The sequence below is a fragment of the Leptodactylus fuscus genome, chromosome 5 (assembly GCF_031893055.1).
Source record: "Leptodactylus fuscus isolate aLepFus1 chromosome 5, aLepFus1.hap2, whole genome shotgun sequence".
Classification (NCBI taxonomy): domain Eukaryota; kingdom Metazoa; phylum Chordata; class Amphibia; order Anura; family Leptodactylidae; genus Leptodactylus; species Leptodactylus fuscus.
Window position 1 is genome coordinate 95,699,195 of NC_134269.1, and position 26,574 is coordinate 95,725,768.

At 43.0% G+C, this 26,574-nt stretch overlaps 1 protein-coding gene across 1 annotated transcript in view; it reads left to right on the forward strand.

Annotated features, from left to right (window-relative positions):
* Nucleotides 1-25,217, forward strand: part of LOC142203251 (uncharacterized) — a 39,068-nt gene extending 13,851 nt beyond the window's left edge. The window contains exons 3-13 of the mRNA XM_075273822.1: nucleotides 167-226; nucleotides 1,207-1,259; nucleotides 1,748-1,892; nucleotides 1,996-2,357; nucleotides 5,349-5,577; nucleotides 5,681-5,798; nucleotides 5,943-6,063; nucleotides 7,726-7,837; nucleotides 10,133-10,245; nucleotides 12,477-12,571; nucleotides 23,962-25,217. Coding sequence (XP_075129923.1) covers nucleotides 167-226; nucleotides 1,207-1,259; nucleotides 1,748-1,892; nucleotides 1,996-2,357; nucleotides 5,349-5,577; nucleotides 5,681-5,798; nucleotides 5,943-6,063; nucleotides 7,726-7,837; nucleotides 10,133-10,245; nucleotides 12,477-12,543 — 1,380 coding nt within the window. The 3' untranslated portion in view covers nucleotides 12,544-12,571; nucleotides 23,962-25,217. The remainder of the gene's footprint in view (nucleotides 1-166; nucleotides 227-1,206; nucleotides 1,260-1,747; nucleotides 1,893-1,995; nucleotides 2,358-5,348; nucleotides 5,578-5,680; nucleotides 5,799-5,942; nucleotides 6,064-7,725; nucleotides 7,838-10,132; nucleotides 10,246-12,476; nucleotides 12,572-23,961) is intronic.
* The last annotated feature ends 1,357 nt before the right edge of the window (nucleotides 25,218-26,574 follow it).

A 26,574-nucleotide genomic window follows, 5' to 3' on the forward strand; every position in this document is an offset into this window, starting at 1 on the left:
GTTGTTTTCTTAAAATCTGGTGTTATACTACCTTCTTTCATCCCTATGCCCCTGTTTTCATCTTGATTTCTTTTTATCAATTGTAACTTTGTTCTCATCTGGATCCTTCATCCTTTCCTTAATGACTAGGATGATAAACTAATGCATTTATTTATGTCTTCCGCAGCCATTTGACCTGAAGGAAATTGAGATTTTGCTGGAGTTCCCAGAGGACTATCCCATGCAGGTATTTAAGACCGAACCAATGACCCTTTAGCCTGTTTACCACGTTACCTTCATTTGAAAAGAATATACCTTAAATTTTATTGCTGTTGGTGGGAGAGTTATTTCACCTGTTCATCATTTTAAGGGGTTAAGCGGTCTGAAAAAACCCCAAAAAACCCCATGAATTTCTCCTATCTTGGGAAGCCATCATGGTTGTCTGTACTGCTCTTTCATCTTCCTCATGCGGAGAACTGGGATCATCCTAACAACTATGTTCACTGCAATTAATTCCACCTCCCTCCCCTCCATGCTTTTTTACAAGATTTTGTTCAGGAGATTAAAGCTATCCCAACACTGTCTCCCAAAGAGGATTTAATAAGATCTTTGTTGGCTTTGAGATGACGTTTGATGTATTTTCATCATTTTGTGCGTCTCCGTTGTCGTCCTTGTTGAATTATAAAGACATAGTGATTGACAGTAGATAGCTGTATTCCGTATCACCTCCTCACTGCCCCCTCTGCTATGAAACCTACATTCTCTCTTCCTGTCCCACTTAATAATATTAAGAAATCTCAAATGCTCATGTATGTCATTATTGGTTGTAATGCAAGGCCCCATAGTCCTTCATTTACTTAATATCTGTGTCCCTGTCTACGGAGCTCTAGCAGTACAGAATACAACAAAACCCATTATGTTTAAATACATTTCAGATATCATGCCTTGATTTGTTCCCAAATGTTTGTTTATATGGGAACACATTTTATCCAACCATATTTTATGGGGCACATTGAAGCAGGGTATTTTTCTTTTGTAATGAGAGGGTCATATTTAGAATTGATAGTCCCATGGTATAAAAAACATAAGTGAGACGAATTTTAAGGACGTGTATATTAGAAATTTGCAACCAACTGCGCTGCAATTGAATCTACAAACTATATCAGGAATTTGTAAGGTTTTATATAAAAAAATAAAAACCTGGACACTCCTTCATTTTATTTCCAGGTTTTTACAATTCAGATCCCTGAAGATCAAGAATTGCCCTCTGTTATGGGCAGGTAAGGTAACACATATTGTAATATTTATGTACATTATAATATTTATATATAAATATTTATTATACATTATAACAGTATAACAAATCTCACACAAGTGCCTGTACTCAGGCATGTGTTCTAGTTTCCCTTATACATACAGGGCAGAGGTTGAAAGAGAAGTAGCGAACACAGGGAGCACATGCAGACGGTGCTCTTGTTGATTTTGAACAAGTACTGGGTCTCTTGAGAAAATAAAAAATAAATAAATAAATAAAAATGAATGCTTGTAAATGTGTTTCTAATACTGAACTAGTGTGACCAAGTTTCTGTATTAGAATCACAGATTGATAGAGTTATGACAAATCCTTAATCCAGGAGATTCAGGCACACACTACTGACTTATTACAGGGTCTGTCACTAGAGGGCACTGTCAACAATGCTGGAAACTATAATAGAAATTGTATCATGCAGATGTGAACAAAGCCTAAACTTTGTATATTATTTCACAGGCATGTGTGTGACGCCTCAAAGGCATGGCTCGAAGGAAAACATGCAACCAATCAGTTGGTTGGAAAAGTGGAGCTTTTGTTTAGGCCTTTTCTTCTCTGGCTTGATCGCAACTTGGAGCGTTTGTTTACAGAAGGAGCTCGCCTGGTAGGAGAGTTTTTATTCTATCCAGAGCAATAATAAGTATATAAAAAGTCAATTGATACAGGTTTACATGTTAGTGTTAATTTATATTTTGCCTGTGCTCTAGTTAAAAAGAGACATTGAAGCAGAGAAAGCAGGATTAGAGTTTGTGCCATACCAGCAGTTGCAAGCAGCAGTCGCAGTTAAATCAGGCGAGGAAGAAAATGTTGAAGATGAGGAACAACATGAGACTGACCAAGAAGATTTCGAGGATGATGACTCAGATAGCTGGATAAGCTGCAATGAAGATGATGAGGATGCTGTAGAGCCTGGCACAGGAGATGGTACCGGTGGCATGAGAATTGTGGAAGGAGGAAAAGTAGAAGGTCCAAGAAAGGGCACAGAAATACGATTCTTGGGATTACAAATGGGAGGTGGAGTGGGCACTTTAACTGCACAAAACATCGTAGTGTCCTTGGAGTGCAGCAGGTGAGACAGGAGGGCAGGGGTGTAATTTTAGCAGCTTTCTATGCAGGTTGACGACCCCCCCCCTTCTCCCCCCGCCACGACTTTGAACAAACTCTACTCAAAGTTTGAGCAATGAGCATTATAGTTCACCCCAGGTGGAATACGTCCAGGGACACTGTCATTTTAGACGGCTCTGACTCTAGAGCTGCGGGGGAGATAGAGATATCACTGGTTAAAGTGTTGTATATACTCGCACCTTTCACTTTGCAGAGAACACTTTCAGTGCAGGGAGAGGAGAAAATGATTTTATTATTCTCCTGCCTGGTTACTTCAGATGACCCCAGGAGAGGGGGTACCTTGGACATTTGCTCATGTCATCCCCCTACATTATCAATCAGAAAGCATAATTGCTGTTTAACCCATCATATTCTGTAGTCAATGCTGACCACAGCACCCAAGTCATTATACAGGAAAAATGAAATAATAATGAAATAAAAAAATAATAATGGAAAAAAAGCAAAACACAAAATTGGTATCACCACATCTGTACCAACCCTTACATTAAAATTACCGTATATACTCAAGTATAAGCCGAGTTTTTCAGCATAGTTTTTGTGCTGAAAAAGTCCACCTTGGCTTATACTCGGGTCATTACGGTAATTCAGCAATATCATAGTTACAGACCCGGCATCCGGACCTGGCTTACAGACACCGGGACAGGTGCCGGGCTGCAGCATAGCCACGCTCATAGCAGGAGCGTAGCGATGCTGCTCATTTAAAACTGCAGAAGTACTTATGGTGCTTCTGCTAGCAGGCCTGGAATACAGACCCCACCCCCCTACATACAGGCATGTATCTGCGTTCCGGGCACAAACACTGCAATTTGCCCATAGTGGAAATGCCGTGGGAAAAATTGCGTCGTTTTACAATCGGAGCAAAGTGGATGGGATTCTAGCGAATCCCATTCCCACTTTGCAGTAAAATCCGTGCTGCAGACACGCCGCGATTTCTAAAACCCGGCGCTATTTTGGAAAATGCAGCATGTCAATTATACCTATGGAAACACTGGTGGTTTCCCAATAGGTATAATTGAAGCAGAAAATCCACAGAGAAAAGCTCTGCAAACGTTCTATCTAAAGCGCTGCGGGAAGAACCACAATGCGTTTTCACCTCTGGTTTTCCCGCAAAACTTTTTTTTTGCTGCAGGACGTCACTTGGGGCCTTAGTTGAAAGCAGGAATTCAGAAAGAGATAAAATGTTACTGGTTTAAGTCTAAAATGTGTTAGATCACTAAGGGGATAAAATGTACATAAGGCAACAAAGTTATGTGCCAGCAGTATTTATTTGAACCATGAATTCAAAGAAATCTGCAAAAACAAAAAGTGACATTTTTGGAAGGGTTTTTTGCAATTTTAATATGGCTGTTAAGCAGTGGCGTAACTAAAGTCTTATCGGCTCAGGTGCAACATTTTGTCCAGGCCCCCTACCTCATCCCTACAGTGAATTCCTGATAGTGATAGTTATAGGTGCTAAGGCGTTTAATCAACCTAGGCTGCGTTCACACTGAGTGTTTTTTGGTCAGGAAACTGACTGAAATTCCTTCTCCAAAAAACGCCTCACCATACAGTCCTATGGTGAGGCGTTTTTAGGAGGAGGAATTTGAGTAAGTTTCCTGACCAAAGAACTCTGTGTGAACGCAGCCTTAGTGTGGTTAGGGTTATCTGTGGGTCTCTTTGCCTTATGGGCCAGATGGAAGCTATAATCTCAATACTGATGGCAGTGCTTATGGGACCCTAAGGCTCTTGGACCCCGGTGAGACTGCACCCTCTGCACTCCCTGAAGTTACACCCCTGCTTTTAGGGGGTAAATCTTGATTCTCCACAAATATCCAGGAGAGATCATGTTCCATGCTGATATAATGGTGTAGTCTGTACAAGTAATATGTCAGTGTGATCATTCTGAAACATCCCAAAAATGTCCGGTGAGTTTTTGATATCCCTTGTCGCTTTCCTCAGGGACATTCAGTGAGATTACACTTTTCAAAAGGATCCTTTAACACATTGTCAGATTTTACTACTTCTAAGAGACAATGATGGAGCTAGAAATGAAGCATGGTAAAAAGATTCAGGCATCTTTTAAATCCAGTAGAATGGAGAGCATTGTTTGTCTCAACCTGAATAGGGACTAAGCATCAGTACCCCAGCATGGTCGCTACACAGGATACATAACTGTCTGCTGCCAGCGCCATACACAAGAGCTGGCGGACATGGCAGGCTGGTTAGTTGTCAGACTGCAACCAATTTCATATTGATGAGCTGTCCTAAGAATATCCATATTTTAGTCTTCGAAACCCCTTTATTAATATTCCATAACCTTCACATTTATTTATCCTTTCATCTAAATATTTTCCTCTTTTTCTCCCACTCCTGTATCATTTATCCCCCTTATCCATAACAAAGTCCCCCACAATCTTTGTTGTGCATCAGTTTTCGTCTAGCACATTCTTCTCCATATATCACTTTCTTTGTAGTAAAGTCACATCACCAACCCCGTTCTGAAAACGTCAATCTCCTCCAGTTGTATAATGTTTGCACGGGGCTGTGTACAGCAGAGAAAGAGAGCGCCCAGCATCCAACAGATGTAAACAGTAAGGGCTTTATTGAAGATCCTTTAAAATCCACATACACGCAAGACACTAGACGCTTACGCATTTCAGGCCATACCGGCCCTTAATTATAGGATTGCTATGATTTTAAAGTATCCTCGGTAAAGCCCTGAGTTTGCCTGTGTATTGAATGCTGAATGTCTTTTTCTGGACAGACACTTGCTGCTTTATTATTGTGTTTTCTCTCAGCCCAGTAGTAGTACAATACGTTCTTCCTCTTATTTCGCACATTCTCCCTCTCCGCTATAAAACCTCCACTCACCCAATAGTAATATATTCTCCTTTATTGCAGTAAACAACTGAACTCTTGTAATCTTCTTTATATGAATTTAGCTTTGTTCCTTCAGGTGTAAAGTTATAGCAGACTTGTCACTGACTGGAAAGCAGCCATGTACAGCACAGTGTGAGAAATGTAACAGTCGTATTTCCGGCACCTTCCACCCGAGCATCCTGCACCAGTACTCGTCTGTGCTGGGCTTTGTAGATATACAAGGAGCCTCTGCCAGAGATCTCGTCTTGCTGGATTGTACATTTATTATCAGCTGCTTAAATTGTTCTTGTGAAGAACCAGTAAAGGTACGAGACACATTGATGATAACAATGCCATATGCCCTTTCCTCCTCTTCACTTACTTCATGCTTGTGTCTGTCTTATCTTTATCTCCTTCTTTGTTCTGCAGAGCCTCTCTTATGGCATCACTAAAGACTTGAATTGTGCCCAGTGCCATAGCAAGCTCAGCGTTTTTACTGAAGCCGCCAGGTTTCAGAAGATTCAGCGTTACCCTGGGAAAGATAGTGGTAGGATACAAACCATTGTATAACATTTTAATTATATTTTAAAAATAAATAAATCCTTAGTTCAAGAAAAACACACTTGCCAAGATTTAGGCATGTAAGTATACAATAATTTCTTACTTATAAGTATTATTAATTCTGTTACAGGTAACAAAAATCTTGGTTATATGAGAAAGAAGACATTGAGAGATCCTTCTATACAATCTGGGAAGCCTCTTCCAGATCACGGTACCTGTAGACATTATAGGAAGAGCTGCCGCTGGCTACGGTGAGCTTTGTTATGCCTACTTGTATTGTATCTTTACTGTTTCTTATATAGGAGGTAGGCTGTTCTATCCAAAGTGATCTAATACAGATATCGAATAATCAGTATCCCAAAGGTAGGGCGGATTATTATGTAATCGATCAGAAGACACAATACTGTGAAGAAAAATTAATCCACCCATCCCGAAATATAAAAAAATAAAAACATAATACATATATTACGGCATAATAATTATATACTTTACAACAGATATCTAACGTAAAAGTCGCAAACCTTGGGTTTGCGATTTTTTTATACGCTAGTTCTAGTAGTAATTGTTTTAGTTGGTGTTTTTGTGCCTTTTACACCAAATAAAGTACTTGATCCTGCCAGTTTATGGTACAAAAACTACCTGACAGATTAGGTAGATAAGGCTACCTAAAATGGTGCTATTAAACTCTACCACTTGTCACCCAAAAAAGAAGCCCTCAAGCAGTAACATAGCCAGAAAAAAAAAAAAGTTGTAGCTCTTGATATGTGACAATGGAAGACTACAAAAAAGTGGTTTGGTCATTAAGGAGTGAAGCATTGAGCATAGAGATGGTTATTGGCATTGCTTGCTAATGATAACTAGCTGTGTAGAGTACAAGTTGCTGCTTCATTTTTGTATCAGTATTTTCTTAGCATGGAAAGACCGGTGAGAATCTGATGGCCTTTCACCATGTAAGATATCTCTAGCTAAAGGTAGATGGGCGCTGGGACAAGAGATGCCATTGTTGCTTGGGTATTGGTGGTTGAAATCACTACATCTATCATTTTTTGCCAAGGATCTGGTGGAATATCATTGGCATGATTTATGAATATCCGTGATAAACCATCGTTTTATCACATGGTCTTTTACTTTACCTGAAATGACCAGTTCTAATCATGAACTCTCCTGGAAATTAGTCATGACCACATTTTACCCATATAAATATACCATAAATATGATTCTTTAATCACCTAATAATCCTACTTTATAAAAGGGGTCTTTCCAGACTATATGGCAAAGTTTCCCTGCAACCATGTCCCTATGCCTAATGTATTTGACATTGTGATTTTTTCCCTCTCGTGAGTCATTCTCTTTCCACAACAGTGGCCACGTCATTGGCTTGGAGCTAATTTCTCCACTTCTGGTGACGTATCCATGTCAATCGGTTCTCCGTTCTAGCCTAACTTCTGGATAAAGCAGAAAAAGGTCATGTCTCTTTTTGGAGGGCTGGCCAGAGTGAACCAGGAGGCAGGCATTGTCACACCAAGGAGGATGGGTAAATTGGAGGAAAGCAGTGCAGGGGGGAGGGTTTTAAGAGTTTCCTGTTGTTATTTTATGTGGCTGTGTGTTCTAGGCAGTTGAAGCCAACTGGACACCCAGGTCACACAGCCACATAAGCGAACACCAGGCTAACCAACCAAACGGTACAGGCCATTTCCTGGAAACGACTGTCAGAACACATCTCCTTCTTGTGTGGGACTAGCCTCTCTGTCATATCCATGGGATTAGAACAACCAAGAAGCTCTCATCTGATGGCTACCGACTGATCGGAATATCCTCTAACCTCTAGTATATGCTATGTGGATATGAAGTAGGATTATTTGTGGTTTGTTAGAAACAATCTCGTTCTCCCTATTTTTCTCTCTTTATTTAAGGTTCCCATGCTGCGGAAAAGCTTACCCATGTGATATTTGCCATGATGAAGCTGAAAACCATGAAATGGAGTTGGCTTCACGCATGCTATGTGGTTATTGTGCTAAGGAACAGGTGAAACTTTCAGTATTTCTTGTGGCCTATAGTTTTTGAATTTGATTAGTTTTTTATTTTTAAAACTGGTTTTATTGAACACAATAAACAGAGCCATACAGTTGAACAAATAAAGATCATAAAAGGTACACTATAGAAGTACAATGTAACAGAAATAAATGCAATGTATTCCTGCTGCAAAGTTTGAGACAGGCTGGGAGCCCTGAGAAACAACAGTTAATGGACTTAAAGGGGTTATCCACTTGCTAATATTGATGGCCCATCCATCAGAAATGATGGCACCTTAATGATCATAGATTTACATTGGGATATATATGATGAGCGTTCCCTAATCCAGCAAAGGACAATCGCCTTTCAGTCCATAAAAGGGATGCCCTAACTGAAATGGGTGTACCGTAGACAAGCCTACAGTGTGAAGGGCACCGAAGGGTCCACCACTTCTGACAGGAGATCAATCACTTCCCTCCTAAAGGATCCAACATAAACACAGTTCCACATTAGATGCCAGAAATTGGTATTCTTAACAGGAGTACAGGAAATAGATGGCATTGATGATTTATAAGGTCCTTGTGTGTGGTTGTTAGGTCCTAGATTGCCGAAACTAAGTCCTCACCTGCCTCGTACTGCCAGTCTAGAACCTAACAAATGTCCCCAGGGCTGTCTTGTTGATGCCTGTTGGAGAATAACTTGAGTTTGCCCTTTCAAGTGCCTTTGTATCCTACTAATATTATAAGTGTGAAAGTTTGTGTGTTTGGATGTTTGTGAGTTTGGATGTTTGTTCCTCAATCACACTAAAACGCCTGGACGGATTTGCGTGCAATTTTCCACAAACATAGTTTTCCCTTAGGATTGAGTCACAGGCTACTTTTGGTGCCACTAAACAACATGGCTTCCTAGCAGGAGACTCACAAAAGCAGAACTCCTAGCCCCAGCTATAGACTCATACACACTGCCTGGCATTTCCTGCCTCAACCTGCCTGCACACTCCTTACTGTCACCTCAGGAGTAGCCCTCACTCTACCCACTCACATTTACATATAGATTTCCACTATATAACACATCACATTGTCTGTATCACGACATACACAATACAACACATCACATTGTCTGACACAATACAACACATCACATTGTCTGACACAATACAACACATTGTCTGACACAATACAACACATCACATTGTCTGTATCACGACATACACAATACAACACATCACATTGTCTGTATCACGACATACACAATACAACACATCACATTGTCTGTATCACTACATACACAATATAACACATCACATTTGCTAGCCCACCAAACTTTTTAAAGCACTTTTACAGTTTCACACGTCTGTGTCCGCCCAATTCTCAAATCACCGCAGACGAAGTCGCGGGTAACAGCTAGTTCTAAATAATACTGGCACTATTGTGATATGATAAACTTCTCCTTATAGGATTGAAAACTGTTAAAAGGGGAGTATAATGCAGGAACACAGCATGCATAGGAAGACAGCCCAGCCACATAAGGAAATCCTTAAAATCATTTTTAACCTTTAATTGTCTACAAATTTTGATACGATTATGTACGTTGGAAACCCCTTTAAGAGATGAATATACTCTTGTTGTTGAAATTGCTCCTTTTTACAGTTATGAAATGCTATACAAAATAGAGAAATTGAATGGGACTCCACAAATGAAATACTTGTCTTTATAAAACCATAACTACTTCACATACTACAAGATGGCTGAACAATGATTTAACCAACCATTGCATGGTGATCGATTATTTCATAGGATCAGCCATACCTATTTTAGTTCTTATTGACCATCACAATTATTCAGACTGGTTATACATGTTTAGTGATAGCGGGCAAAGGACAGTACATGTAGGAACACTTTCAATGTTCATTGTTTAATTTCCTCTGAGCAATATTTATCATTCAAATCATCCATATACATAAACTCTAGCCTGGTGTGTACAGCGCCTTAACTTTTGTACATATCAATAAGTTTCAAGTCAGCTAAACTCCAAATAAAGCAAGTACTAAGCATTATTTACTGAGAAGCTTCTCTGTTGGCAGCATTACATCATAAACATGGACGTTTCATTAGGGAGAGGACATTCTGTTGATGATTATTTTTCTTGGGGAAAGAAGGAATTATTGCCTCTTCCTCCATCGAGAGACTTTTTAATAAGTCTTCCTGCATTCATTGTTATTTTGCTTGTTTGTGTGCAGCGTTTTCATACTTCTCGCTCCTCATGGCTTATAAAGTATTTAGCACCTGTCTTGTTTGTCTCATGCAGCCATACACTAATGGGAAGCCCTGCATTTCCTGTGGAAACATGATGAATAGGAACATCCAGTCTGTACACTGGGAAGGAGGAAAGGGCTGCAGAAATAAAATTAAAATGTCAAGGTTTGTCTTATTATTAAGATGCCATGCACGTAGACACCGATATGTGCATTGCATGAAGTATTGACAGCCACTGTATTTATTTTTTGTATTCTTTCTTTATACAGTTTTAATAATTCAATACAATACAAATCAATATATATGGGGGAGAAAAGAAAAACTAAACTAGAAAGTACTAACAAGGCATGATTATTTGCAAAATGTGATTATAGGGAAAAATTCAGATAAAGAAAAGGATTCACACAAAAATAAAGCAATATGAAAGAGACAGAGTGAAAAAAAGGGTAAGAGGAATTAACGGGAAGGGAGTTCCTCGCCCAGGAACCCACCCCAGCCTGGCAGTATATGAGGTTCCATCCCAAACCCACACAGAGCAGGGAGGGGAGAGCGATGGCTAGTGTATTTTGTCAGAATTTATTTTTGGTTTAGTGAAATTTGGGAACTTATATTGTCTGCATATAATCATAGTGAAAATGTGCTGTCTCAATCATGTAGTCTGGAAGAAGTGAAAACAAGGTGCTGCTTCTCCTTATCCCTTCTCAGAAGGAATGTTACGTATTAACATCTTTACGATTAATTTAGTAAATGTCTAGTAATGCTATGAGTAACAGTTTGTCAAGATCTTGCAGTTAATTGATACCAGGAGTTAAAAGGATACTCTGGTATTTATAAGTTATCCCCCTATCCACTATGGCTCCTTTGGGACCATGCGCTCTATCGGCTTTCACAATCTGCACCCCCAGTGAAGAGCTATTGGTGCCGGTACCGTAGCTCTTCAGTGTCAGAAGGACGTTTCTGACAGTCAGTCAGGAACGCCCTTCCTCACAGTAGCGCCTATAGCGCTGTACTGTAAGAGGGGGCATTCCTTACCCCCCAGCAATGACGCTGAGTGGTGATAAAAGCCCCCCCCCCCCCCCCCCAGTACTCCTCTATGGACGAGTACTATCAGGAGGGGTGGGAGTCGTCATAGTACACCGCTATAGATGCTGCTGTGAGGAAGGGCTTTCCTGACTGTCAGAAACGCCCTTCTGACGTTGAAGAGCTACGGTACCAGCACCAATAGCTCTTCACTGGGGCACAGAAAGTGAAAGCCGATAGTGCGCTGAATTTAGCGTACTGTTGGCTTTCTAGCGGTGTATTACACCGCATGTGCCCCAGGTGGTGAAAGGTCCTGTTTAAAGGCTATTTCAAGCAAATCTTTTGTTCAATGATCCTCCATGCAGTTTTGTTGTAAATCCCTTATTTTCCAATATGTAAATGAGCTACACGGAGCACAGGGGGTGTTATCCTTGTGATACGAGCACAGCCACATCATCCTAATTTGAATGCCCTCTTCCTCTGAATTCAATGCCCTCTTGTTGTAAAAGTCCTCCTCCTTGTTATCTTCTTAGCTGCATCAATAGCAGCTTCTGACGTAGGCGAGATCCAAATCTTGAGTATAGGCTCTATACTCAGCCAATTTGGGTTCATGGTGGCCAAGCATATAATGCATGTTCAATGCGCCATCTTAATTCTAGGTGAAAATGAAGATTAGAAGAACGCAGCTAAGAAAATGACAATGAGGAGGACTTTTACAACAAACTATAACATTTGTCTCTCAATACTAGTCTGAAAGTGGCCAACCCCTTTATGTCTATACTGCTGCCTTTATTCTCCATTTATTGACTTGTGTTTTGGTCTGGAATTTTTGTTAATTTTTATAATCTAGATAACACCTTTAACTATAAATACATCCACAGCAGTGCTAAATACTCACTGTTTTCTTGTGCAGCCTTTCCTTCGCTTTCTTTTACTTGCTGTTTCTTGTATCACTGTTATTTTACATGCAATGAACATATGAATAAATTGCATTTCCCATGATTCCTCACCCTACTCTCACTCTCTGTGTGCCCCTCCCTTCTCCACTCTCTCCTCCAATGGAATTGTAAGTAATAAATCACTCCCACATCTGAGGTCACATGTCCTGTGATGTTTCATTTGGCAGCTCACTCCTCCCTCCCTTCTATGAGCAGCAAACACAGACAGTGACAGCAGGCAGCTGCATCATGAGAACTATAGTTTGTTCACAGGCTCACATGTAAATAACAGTGATACAAGGAGTCGCTAGTAAAATAAAGCCAAGAAAAGGCTACACAAGGAAACAGTGAGTATTTTGCACCTTTGTGGATTAGCAGATAATGTTTTGAAGCTGGATAACCCCTTTAACTTTTGTATTGACTTTTTATTACTTGCAGAAAGGATAAGCAAAAATATGCAAACTCCTCAAAGACTTTGTCACGAAAGAGTGTAAACAAGAAGTAGCCATCTTCCATCAGAGCTTACACAAATGGTAAGTATATGCAAGAATCTGATTCATTTGTTCTTTAGTCATGCATTACTCGTTTATGGAGATTGTTCCTTGTAGGGTAGGGATAACCTACATTATTGTATACATTTTCCATTCAGCTTTGAATAATTTAATACCAAGCTTGCCTTTCCTGCCATTTTGGCTAGATATATTACACCTGTAAGATCACAGAATTCACAGTAGGAGCAGCCTGGCTCAGACTGTGACACAGTAATGGTCTCCAAAAATAACTGGGCTCCAAAGCCCCAGCAGAAGGCACTCGCCTTTGGAGAAGAGTTTGTAGCCAATTACTGGCTACTAGAATTAATTTGCTTTCTGACTTTGTTGAGTCAATGTCCTGTGTGTGCACAACAGAGTTTGCCATACAGTTAAAGCAGCACTCCACTTTTTTTTTTTTTTTTTTTTAATATATACAGCTCTGGCAAAAACTAAGAGACCACTGCAACATTTTCAGTTTCTCTGATTTTTCTTTACATTGGTATATTTTTGAGTAAAATGTACATTGTTCTTTTATTATATAAACTACTGACAACTTGTCTCTGTAATTCAAAGCAAAAAAAAAATATATTTATTTGTAGCAAAAGAGAAATCGTCAAAATAATGAAAAATAAATAGCACAGTCAGACCTCAAATAATGCAAAGAAAACAAGTTCATATTCATTTAGAAACAACAATACTAATGTTGTAACTCAGGAAGATCAGAAATCAATATTTGGTGGAATAACCATGATTTTTAATCCCAGCTTTCATGCGTCTCGGCTTTCCACTAGTCTTTCACACTGCTTTTGGGTGACCTTATACCACTCCTGGCATAAAAATGCAAGGAGTTCTTCTTTTTTGATGGCTTGTGACTATTCATCTTCCTCTTAATTACATTCCAGAGGTTTTCAATGGGGTTCAGGTGTGGAGATTGGGCCGCCATGACAGGGTCTAGATGTGGTGCTCCTTCATCCACACATTGATTGACCTAGCTGTGTGGCATGGCACATTGTCCTGCTGATTGAAAAACCAGTCCTCAGAGTTGGGGAACATTGCCTGAGCAGAAGAAAGCAAGTATTTTTCCAGGATAACCTTGTATGCGGCACGATTTATACGTCCTTCACAAAGATGAACCTGCCCGATTCCAGTCTTGCTGAAGCATCCCCAGATCATCAAAGATCCTCCACCAAATTTCACAGTGGGTTCAAAACACTGTGGCTTGTAGGCCTCTCCAGGTCTCAGTCTAACCATTAGGTGATCTGGTTGGGCATAGCTGAAAATTTGACTCTTCAGAGAAGATGACCTTACTCCAGTCCTCTATGGTCCAATCCTTATGGTCTTTGGCAAACTTTAGCCTGGCTGTCCTTTGCTTCTCATTGATAAAAGGCTTTTTTCTAGCTTTACATGACTTGAGCCCTGCCTCTAGGAGCCTGTTATGAACTGTTCTTGCACTTCACCCCAGCTGTCATTTGCCATTCCTGGGTGACAATCGAATAAGATGACCGTCATCCCAGTCATTGGAGAGTTGCTTTTGCCCTCTGCAGGTCTGTACCTTTGTTATCCCCAATGTCTGCTGCTTGACTTTGTTGTAATGGACTGCAGTCTTTGAAATTTTAAGGCTGGAGACAACATGACAGTCACTGTATCCCTCTGCTATTAAAGCCAGAATTAAGCCCTTCTTTTCCTCACTCAAGACTTTTCTTTTCAACTCCTTTGGCATGGTTGTTATTTTTTTCATTCAAATTTCTTTTGGGCTATTCCTAGCACTTGTTTTGCCATCCAGCTTGTCCTATTGCAAGAAGATTGTGAAGACCATAGCAGTGTTTTTTATACATTCCCTCGTTAAATAAGATTTGGCTCAAGTGATCACCTAATCAGAAGCACATTAAGTAGAATGAGTTGGACTTTGGTTGGAATTCAGCTGACACTGGAATGGAACGGCTCTCAGACATGTAGAGATGCTGATTTTTAGAAAACTGTGCAGTGGTCTCTTAAATTTTGCCAGAGCTGTATAACTTTCTGCTCATTGGTAATGTGTGTCCTGTAAACTATACCACTCTTACTTTGCTCACCAGGGGCTTGAACAACCTTTACCCGGATTCTCTGTCTGAAACATATTATCTTCAAACTGAATTGCTGATTCCTAAATGCTCTTTGGATCAACTGGAAGTCAGACTCTTTTTGCAAGTGTAAGAGCCTTGATATTGGTGATATAGACTTGCATAAAGAGAGTAACTTCCTGTCTGCTCAAAAAGCATGTATGATTTGGCAGATGGGGCTATCAATCCCCTGTCTCTGCAGGTGACCCAAGTGGAGGCTGCGCCAGGTGAACAGAACAAGAATTCTGTTTTTTACGTGGCGGCCTTTATTAACAGGGAGAAAGAGTTTACAAAAAAAAAGTGTAACTTTGTTCTTTATTAGAGATGAGCGAACAGTGTTCTATCGAACTCATGTTCGATCGGATATTAGGCTGTTCGGCATGTTCGAATCGAATTGAACACCGCGTGGTAAAGTGCGCCATTACTCGATTCCCCTCCCACCTTCCCTGGCGCCTTTTTTGCTCCAATAACAGCGCAGGGTAGGTGGGACAGGAACTACGACACCGATGACGTTGAAAAAAGTAGGCAAAACCCATTGGCTGCCGAAAACATGTGACCTCTAATTTAAAAGAACAGCGACGCCCAGGTTCGCGTCATTCTGAGCTTGCAATTCACTGGGGACGGAGGTTTCCGTCCAGTTAGCTAGGGCTTAGATTCTGGGTAGGCAGGGACAGGCTAGGATAGGAAGGAGAAGACAACCAACAGCTCTTATAAGAGCTAAATTCCAGGGAGAAGCTTGTCAGTGTAACGTGGCACTGACGGGCTCAATCGCCGCAACCCAGCTTTCCCAGGATCCTGAATGGAATACACTGACAGTGTATTCCCGTATACCCCATATATACACCCCAAATCCCCGTTCCAACGGTGTGCCCCCCCCCACCTTCACCTCAGAAATACCCTGCAAGTCCCCTAGCAATAGGATTGGGGCTATATACACCCACTATTTTTGCTACTGCCATATAGTGCCATTGTCTGACTGGGAATTCAAAGAAATATATTGGGGTTACGTGCACCCACAATTTTTGCTACTGCTATATAGTGCCATTGTCTGACTGGGAATTCAAAGAATATATTGGGTTTACAAATACCCTCATTTCTTGCTACTGCTATATAGTGCCATTGTCTGACTGGGAATTCAAAGAATATATTGGGGTTGCGTGCACCCACAATTTTTGCTACTGGTATATAGTGCCATTGTCTGACTGGGAATTCAAAGAATATATTGGGGTTACGTGCACCCACAATTTTTGCTACTGCTATATAGTGCCATTGTCTGACTGGGAATTCAAAGAATATATTGGGTTTACAAATACCCTCATTTCTTGCTACTGCCATATAGTGCCAGTTTCTGACTGGGAATTCAAAGAATATATTGGGGTTACGTGCACCCACAATTTTTGCTACTGCTATATAGTGTCATTGTCTGACTGGGAATTCAAAGAATATATTGGGGTTATGTGCACCCACAATTTTTGCTACTGGTATATAGTGCCATTGTCTGACTGGGAATTCAAAGAATATATTGGGGTTACGTGCACCCACAATTTTTGCTACTGCTATATAGTGCCATTGTCTGACTGGGAATTCAAAGAATATATTGGGGTTACGTGCACCCACAATTTTTGCTACTGGTATATAGTGCCATTGTCTGACTGGGAATTCAAAGAATATATTGGGGTTACATGCACCCACAATTTTTGCTACTGCTATATAGTGCCATTGTCTGACTGGGAATTCAAAGAATATATTGGGTTTACAAATACCCTCATTTCTTGCTACTGCCATATAGTGCCAGTTTCTGACTGGGAATTCAAAGAATATATTGGGGTTACGTGCACCCACAATTTTTGCTACTGGTATATAGTGCCATTGTCTGACTGGGAATTCAAAGAATATATTGGGTTTACAAATACCCTCATTTCTTGCTACTGCCATATAGTGCCAGTTTCTGACTGGGAATTCAAAGAATATATTGGGGTTACGTGCACCCACAATTTTTGCTACTGGTATATAGTGCCATTGTCTGACTGGGAATTCAAAGAATATATTGGGTTTACAAATACCCTCATTTCTTGCTACTGCCATATAGTGCCAGTTTCTGACTGGGAATTCAAAGAATATATTGGGGTTACGTGCACCCACAATTTTTGCTACTGGTATATAGTGCCATTGTCTGACTGGGAATTCAAAGAATATATTGGGTTTACAAATACCCTCATTTCTTGCTACTGCCATATAGTGCCAGTTTCTGACTGAGAATTCAAAGAATATATTGGGGTTACGTGCACCCACAATTTTTGCTACTGGTATATAGTGCCATTGTCTGACTGGGAATTCAAAGAATATATTGGGGTTACGTGCACCCACAATTTTTGCTACTGCTATATAGTGCCATTGTCTGACTGGGAATTCAAAGAATATATTAGGTTTACAAATACCCTCATTTCTTGCTACTGCCATATAGTGCCAGTTTCTGACTGGGAATTCAAAGAATATATTGGGGTTACGTGCACCCACAATTTTTGCTACTGCTATATAGTGCCATTGTCTGACTGGGAATTCAAAGAATATATTGGGGTTACGTGCACCCACAATTTTTGCTACTGGTATATAGTGCCAGTTTCTGACTGGGAATTCAAAATGCGCAAGGCTCCCAGAAAGGGACGTGGACGAGGCCGTGGGCGAGGTCGGGGGAATGGTTCTGGGGAGCAAGGTAGCAGTGAAGCCACAGGGCGTCCCGTGCCTACTCCTGTGGGGCAGCAAGCATTGCGCCACTCCACAGTACCAGGGTTGCTTGCCACATTAACTAAACTGCAGGGTACAAACCTTAGTAGGCCCGAGAACCAGGAACAGGTCTTGCAATGGCTGTCGGAGAACGCTTACAGCACATTGTCCAGCAGCCAGTCAGACTCTGCCTCCTCTCCTCCTATTACCCAACAGTCTTGTCCTCCTTCCTCCCAAAATTCCCAAGCTTCACAGAACAATAACCCCAACTGTCCCTGCTCCCCAGAGCTGTTCTCCGCTCCTTTCATTGTCCCTCAACCTGCCCCTCCACGTCGCGATTCCACGAACCTAAAAGAGGAGCATCTGTGTCCAGATGCTCAAACACTAGAGTCTCCTCCATCTCCGTTCGATTTGGTGGTGGATGACCAGCAACCCACCCTCATCGACGATGATGTGACGCAGTTGCCGTCAGGGCATCCAGTTGACCTGCGCATTGTGCGGGAGGAGGAGATGAGACAGGAGTTGGAAGAGGAAGTGGTGGATGATGAGGACACTGACCCGACCTGGACAGGGGGGATGTCAAGCGGGGAAAGTAGTGTGGATGTTGAGGCAGGTGCAGCACCAAAAAGGGTAGCTAGAGGCAGAGGCAGAGGTCAGCAGCTTAGGCGAAGCCAGGCCACACCCGGAATCTCCCAAGATGTTCCAGTTTGTACCCAGCCCCGAAAAACTCCCACCTCGAGGGCACGTTTCTCGAAGGTGTGGAGTTTTTTCAAGGAATGCGCCGAGGACAGATATAGTGTTGTCTGCACAATTTGCCTCTCGAAATTGATTAGGGGCTCCGAGAAGAGCAACCTGTCCACCACTTCAATGCGCCGTCATTTGGAATCCAAGCACTGGAATCAGTGGCAGGCAGCAATGGCAGGACAAAGGCCGCCTGCCGTTCACGCCACTGCCACTGCCTCTGCCACTGCCACTGCTGACTGTGCTGGCGATGCACTCCAGAGGACGAGCCAGGACACCACTTCATCTGCCTCCGCCACTTTGTTGACTTCTCCCTCATCCTCCCCTGTTCCTGTCTTATCTCCTTCTCCTGCACCATCAAAGGCACCATCAGGCGCTTCTTTACAACAACCCACCATCTCTCAGACATTGGAGCGGCGGCAGAAATACACTGCTAACCACCCACACGCGCAAGCCTTGAATGCCAACATCGCTAAACTGCTGGCCCAGGAGATGTTGGCGTTCCGGCTTGTTGAAACTCCCGCCTTCCTGGACCTGATGGCAACTGCGGCACCTCGCTATGCCGTCCCTAGCCGTCACTACTTCTCCCGGTGTGCCGTCCCCGCCTTGCACCAGCACGTGTCACTCAACATCAGGCGGGCCCTTAGTTCCGCGCTTTGCACAAAGGTCCACTTGACCACCGACGCGTGGACAAGTGCATGCGGACAGGGACGCTACATTTCACTGACGGCACACTGGGTGAATGTAGTTGAGGCTGGGACTGCTTCCCAAACTGGCCCGGTGTACCTAGTCTCCCCGCCTAACATTCCTGGCAGGGACACGAGAAGAACACCCCCCTCCTCCTCCTCCTCCTCCTCCACCGCCTCCTCCTCCGCCACCGCCTCCTCCTCCGCTGTTAGATTGACCCCAGCTACGAGTTGGAAACGTTGCAGCACTGGGGTTGGTAGACGTCAGCAGGCCGTGCTGAAGCTGATCAGCTTGGGGGACAGACAGCACACTGCCTCCGAGGTGAGGGATGCCCTCCTCGATGAGACGGCAATATGGTTTGAGCCGCTGCACCTGGGCCCAGGCATGGTCGTTTGTGATAACGGCCGGAACCTGGTAGCAGCTCTGGAGCTTGCCGGACTCCAACATGTTCCATGCCTGGCTCACGTCTTCAACCTAGTGGTGCAACGTTTCCTAAAGAGCTACCCCAATGTTCCAGAGCTACTGGTGAAAGTGCGGCGCATGTGCGCCCACTTTCGCAAGTCGACAGTAGCCGCTGCTAGCTTAAAATCTCTCCAGCAACGCCTGCATGTGCCACAACACCGGCTTTTGTGCGACGTCCCCACACGCTGGAACTCAACGTTTCAGATGTTGAATAGAGTGGTTGAGCAGCAGAGACCTTTGATGGAATACCAGCTACAAAACCCTAGGGTGCCACAAAGTCAGCTGCCTCAGTTTCTCATCCATGAGTGGCCATGGATGAGAGACCTTTGTGACATCCTACGGGTGTTTGAGGAGTCCACAAGGAGGGTGAACTCTGAGGATGCGATGGTGAGCCTTACAATCCCGCTCTTGTGTGTTCTGAGAGAATCCCTGATTGACATCAGGGATAACTCAGATCACACAGAGGAGTCAGGGATAGCATCCGATCCGTCACAGCTGGAGAGTAGGTCCACACATCTGTCCGCTTCATCGCGTTTAATGGAGGAGGAGGAGGAGGAGGAAGAAGAGTTGTCCGATGATGTGATGGTGATACAGGAGGCTTCCGGGCAACTTCGAATCGTCCCATTGTTGCAGCGCGGATGGGTAGACATGGAGGATGAGGAGGAAATGGAAATTGAACTTTCCGGTGGGGCCAGAGGAGTCATGCCAACTAACACTGTGGCAGACATGGCTGAGTTCATGTTGGGGTGCTTTACAACCGACAAGCGTATTGTCAAAATCATGGAGGACAACCAGTACTGGATCTTTGCTATCCTTGACCCCCGGTATAAAAACAACATCTCCTCTTTTATTCCGGTAGAGGGGAGGGCCAATCGCATCAATGCTTGCCACAAGCAATTGGTGCAGAATATGATGGAGATGTTTCCAGCATGTGACGTTGGCGGCAGGGAGGGCAATTCCTCCAGTAGGCGACCAAGTTCTCACCGGTCCACACAAACGAGGGGCACACTGTCTAAGGTCTGGGACACCTTGATGGCACCCCCTCGCCAAAGTGCCGCCACGGAGGGTCCTAGTGTCACCAGGCGTGAGAAGTATAGGCGCATGTTGCGGGAATACCTTTCCGACCACAGCCCTGTCCTCTCTGACCCCTCTGCGCCCTACACGTATTGGGTGTCAAAGTTGGACCTGTGGCTTGAACTTGCCCTATATGCCTTGGAGGTGCTGTCCTGTCCTGCCGCCAGCGTCCTATCTGAGAGGGTGTTCAGTGCAGCCGGTGGCATCATCACTGACAAGCGCACCCGTCTGTCAGCTGAGAGTGCCGACCGGCTCACTTTGATAAAAATGAACCACCACTGGATAGAGCCTTCATTTTTGTGCCCACCTGTGTAAAGCACCCCAACATGAAACTCCATGTCTGTGCTCAACCTCTCCAATTCCTCCGCATCCTCATACTCATCCACCATAAGCGTTGCACAATTCTGCTAATACTAGGCTCCCTCCACCATGATTTCCCCCAACTCTGCTGGTTAGAGGCTCCCTCCACCCTGATTTCCCCCAACTCTGCTGGTTAGAGGCTCCCTCCACCCTGCTTTCCCACAACTCTGCTGGTTAGAGTCTCCCTCCACCCTGATTTCCCACAACTCTGCTGGTTAGAGGCTCCCTCCACCCTGATTTCCCCCAACTCTGCTGGTTAGAGGCTCCCTCCACCCTGATTTCCCCCAACTCTGCTGGTTAGAGGCTCCCTCCACCCTGATTTCCCCCAACTCTGCTGGTTAGAGGCTCCCTCCACCCTGATTTCCCCCAACTCTGCTGGTTAGAGGCTCCCTCCACCCTGATTTCCCCCAACTCTGCTGGTTAGAGGCTCCCTCCACCATGAATTGGTCCAAACTGGGGTTTTTCGAGGCTCCCTCCACCATGAATTGGTCCAAACTGGGGTTTTTAGAGGCTCCCTCCACCATGAATTTGCCCAAACTGGGCTGTTTAGAGGCTCCCTCCACCATGAATTGGTCCAAACTGGGGTTTTTAGAGGCTCCCTCCACCATGAATTGGTCCAAACTGGGGTTTTTCGAGGCTCCCTCCACCATGAATTGGTCCAAACTGGGGTTTTTCGAGGCTCCCTCCACCATGAATTGGTCCAAACTGGGGTTTTTAGAGGCTCCCTCCACCATGAATTGGTCCAAACTGGGGTTTTTCGAGGCTCCCTCCACCATGAATTGGTCCAAACTGGGGTTTTTCGAGGCTCCCTCCACCATGAATTGGTCCAAACTGGGGTTTTTAGAGGCTCCCTCCACCATCAATTGGTCCAAACTGGGGTTTTTAGAGGCTCCCTCCACCATCAATTGGTCCAAACTGGGGTTTTTAGAGGCTCCCTCCACCATCAATTGGTCCAAACTGGGGTTTTTAGAGGCTCCCTCCACCATCAATTGGTCCAAACTGCGGTTTTTAGAGGCTCCCTCCACCATCAATTGGTCCAAACTGGGGTTTTTAGAGGCTCCCTCCACCATGAATTGGTCCAAACTGGGGTTTTTAGAGGCTCCCTCCACCATGAATTGGTCCAAACTGGGGTCTTTAGAGGCTCCCTCCACCATGAATTGGTCCAAACTGGGGTTTTTAGAGGCTCCCTCCACCATGAATTGGTCCAAACTGGGGTTTTTAGAGGCTCCCTCCACCATGAATTTGCCCAAACTGGGCTGTTTAGAGGCTCCCTCCACCATGAATTGGTCCAAACTGGGGTTTTTAGAGGCTCCCTCCACCATGAATTGGTCCAAACTGGGGTTTTTAGAGGCTCCCTCCACCATGAATTTGCCCAAACTGGGCTGGTTAGAGGCTCCCTCCACCATGAATTGGTCCAAACTGGAGTTTTTAGAGGCTCCCTCCACCATGAATTGGTCCAAACTGGGGTTTTTAGAGGCTCCCTCCACCATGAATTGGTCCAAACTGGGGATTTTAGAGGCTCCCTCCACCATGAATTGGTCCAAACTGGAGTTTTTAGAGGCTCCCTCCACCATGAATTGGTCCAAACTGGGGTTTTTAGAGGCTCCCTCCACCATGAATTTGCCCCAACTCTGCTGGTTAGAGGCTCAATCCACCCTGATTTTCAAAACAAATGTTGGTGCCAACCTCAACTTACTACAAGGGCCAAATTCACTGCTGGTGACAAGCTCTCCTCACTGCAAGTGCCAAATACACATGTTTCAAGGTGTTTTCCTACTGTCAGAGAGGTGGTATTGAGTGTGTAAAGTGTCTAGTTGTTAGGCTGTGATGTTGGGGTAATAGAGGGTCTTTGGTGTGTTAGATGCCCCCAGACATGCTTCCCCTGCTGTCCCAGTGTCATTCCAGAGGTGTTGGCATCATTTCCTGGGGTGTCATAGTGGACTTGGTGACCCTCCAGACACGGATTTGGGTTTCCCCCTTAACGAGTATATGTTCCCCATAGACTATAATGGGGTTCGAAACCCGTTCGAACACACGAACAGTGAGCGGCTGTTCGATTCGAATTTCGAACCTCGAACATTTTAGTGTTCGCTCATCTCTATTCTTTATAGATGGAGGATGAATAGTCCATTTCTGTGTTGGGTACAGTGAGCCCCAGTCTGATGTGGTTTATAAGCAAAATATAGCAACTAATATTTCATACAATTTCTAGTTTAACAGAAAAAGGATTAAAGGGGTTGGCCTCTTTCTCAACATAGTTGTTATACAGTATAAAATTATGCATGATGGGCCTCGCTCCTCACGGCAGCACCTACATTGAAGACTCCATGTTGCCCATAGTTCCATGTGAAAACAATCTGCAACAACAAAGCTCTTTAGACATGATTTACTTTCTTACTCTCTCCCTAACTGCATCAGCTTCTATGCTTGAATATTCTCTCTCTGCATATGTACTGAATGTTTTCAGCACAGAAGAGGACACAGCGAGTAAAGCAGTCACATGGTTAAATTGCATGTCCACCGCCATGTTGAGAGCCAAGGGTGCAGTGTCTGCCTCATCCAGCGTTTACATTAGGTACTGGAATAAGAAATTACCAGGTCAGCCATTTCTGTAGCTTTTTTTAAAATCCTCCTCACAGCACTGACTTGGGTCAGAAAATAAGTCTTCATCCAGCCATAGGGTGAAATCCATCTTTATTTCATTTCAATAGAAGTGAAATTACAATTCAGGAATCAGTTAAGAGGAATAAAAAATGGCTTGTGTTTTGTGCACATTTACACAGGGTTTCCATGGGAAACGGGAGCTTTAGTGTAGGTGCTCGGGTGGGAAATGACGCTTTAACCGTTGCAGTTTTGAAAATCACAGGATGTCAATTATACCTATAGAAACGCTCGCTGTTTCACTATAGATATAATGGAAGCATGAGGTTTGCAGAGGAAACTTCTGCGGATTTTGTGTGATAAGCACTGTGGGAAAAAATCGCAATGCATTGCCACTGTGGTTTTTCCCACATCTCTTTTTTGCTGCTGCCGCTATATGGGGCCTTAGCCTTAATATTCCAGTACACAACATTTTATGTCATGTCTGATATGTCTTCAGAAAGTGGCAGATCCCTTTAGTAACATTATACGGTATATTCCTATTGTGGCCAGTTCCTATATGCATGTATACCTGCCGTTATGTCATTTGTGTTCTGATGTTTCTCACACATTTTATCTTGTCTCTTAATCTTGTTTTATTCTCAGTGTCTTATGAAGTCACATCCCATTCTGATGGAAAGTAAGATCATAATAAAGGAATCAAGATGTCAGAACATATACCAAATAACAGTGGGCTCTTTATCATCAGTCCAAACACCATTCATTCATTCATTCATTCATTCATTCATTCATTGTCTTAGTGCATTTGCGTAATTATAGGAGTTCTAAATATTTTCTGAAATAATGTTGCTTCGTCATACAGGCCGTCTCTGAATGTCTTTTGTCATTTTGTTTTGCGCTGTTAGCCATTTCTCAAAAATGCAGACAGCAGTGTAAATGATGCATGTTTTTATTCAGATAGCTAGTTCCAATACTATACACATGTGTGTGTATATAAGTATACATGTAAATGCAGTATACATCTTCTTTCATCTTTATATGATACCAATATACACAAGCTACATATTATATATTTTCCATTGAATAAGCAGGGAAAAATGGTTTTGTTATGGAAAAAAAAGTAGAGTACAGTACCCTGGACCCTGCCGGGACCCCGGATATAGATATTCCCAGCAAAATGAACACATGCATTGTTACACATTTGTCTGAACCCAGCTGTCAGCGGAAATAGGTGAAGAGAACATCTGCCATAAGTAATATGGGGCTGCCCATACGGAAATCTCTCCATCCAATACCAAACACCATGGCAGAACCTGACAAACACCCCATTAATAAATTAGTGGGATCTCTCTGGTGCCGCACGTATCTATGTCATGCTTTCTATTTGTAACGCACAGCCACAACGCAGATGTAAACAGAGCTTTAGGTTTATATGACATTGTGATATTATTTTACCTCATATCTTTCTAGCTTTATGTACAGAATCAGTTTAGAATATGTCAGCTAATTTTGGAGGCAAATGTAGATATGTTTTCGGTGCTTAAAAGTTTCCCAGTGTCTCTAGCACACTTTTCTTTTTATGGAAATTTCTTCTTAACCCCCCCCCCCTCCAAAGATATAAGGATTTTTCTATCAGAACTATTATTTTAAAGTTCTAATCTTTGTTTTGCCTCCACTGCCTTAGATAAAATTATGTAAACGATGATAAATTCTTGGTGTAGCAGATTATTTTTTTAATCAATCTAACTTCAACTTCAAATCACCCTGTAAAATTGGCACAGCCAAATAACCTGTATACCTTTTGTAAGGTATAGCTGCTTTAGGCAGTTGCAGACGACTGTGCTGCAACTGGCCTGCCATGAATTAAAAGCACGGGCGGGACACGGGGATGTTCCCCATGTGTGACACGGACCATGCTTCTGTGGCTCCTTTCATTAAATGAATAGGAGCCACAGAAGTGCGGGCCACAAAATAGGACAGGAATAGGACCTGTTCTATATCTTGCGGCCCAGACCATCAGCCCGCACACAGGACTGTGAAATTCACGGTTGTGTGCACGGGCTCATAGAAATGAATGGGTCAATGTGCTATCCGTGAAAAACACCGATAGCACACTGACCACAGCCACGGTCCTCTGCAAGGGGTCTTAGAATAACATAAGGCTGACCTACAAGGAGGTCCAGGTGACATTCAGATCAGCATGGTTTACACCGTTATGCAGCTGAATGGCAGTTTACTACCCGGCTTTTAGCTATCAAGATGCTGTAACGTCTGAACCAGCTATAGGGCTTATATAGACAGTGGTATTATGTCTATTTAATGAAAAAAATCCCATTCTTTTGGATCAGTTAACTCCTATCTTAGCTTTAAATAAGTAGCACATGAACAGAACCTCAATGGGAATGCCTTACCAGAAAAGGACCTATTGATGAAAGTAGGTAATTTTTAAGAATTTTTAGTTATGTTTAGTTTATTTATCCTGCAGCTTTCACCCTGGCCACGAAGACTCCTAATATACTGATAGTTCCTATTTAGTACTCTGCATTATTCTGTTCACTTTTCAGCAGCCATCTTATTTACCTCACAGGTAGGATGACTATGAGAAATAACACCTCTTTCTGTAGGATCCACTGTAGGTCACAGCTACTAACCCTCCCTGTGCGATGACCTCTGCACAGAAGTAAGAGCATTTGTAAGATAACATGTAAATCCATCATCTCCAGATTATTTCTGCCTCAGACTCATGTGTCAGCTGTAACAGCTGCTCAGGCAAGATGGCTGACCTCATAATCCTGTCAGAAAATGGAATTAAATTTAACTAAACTTTCAGACCACTTTAGATTCTCTGCCAACATTTGTGTCATTAATAAATTTTGTAATTTACTTTATTAACAAATGTTGTCTTCTTTCTGTGAAATCCTGTATCTATCTCAGTGTACCTGCTGTGTGAAATGAAATGAAAGTGGGGAGAGTCACTTCAAACAGCTATATCCTCGGCCATTATAAAATGTAGAAACTTGCTTTTGAAGAGAATCTCATCTTTCATATGACACTAAGGGTCCATTCACAGAGTTTTTTGGCGAGGAAAAAATCTGCTTCAGGAATTAGGATTTTTTTTTTCCTCTAGCGCAGTGTATGGACCTTGAAAAAACCGCTAGCTGTCTTTCCATGCAGTTTTTGGCAATTCTTGGTGGATTTTCCGCCTCCCATTGACTGCGGAGGTTTCTGCATACGGAATCCACCTGAAGGAAGCGCTTT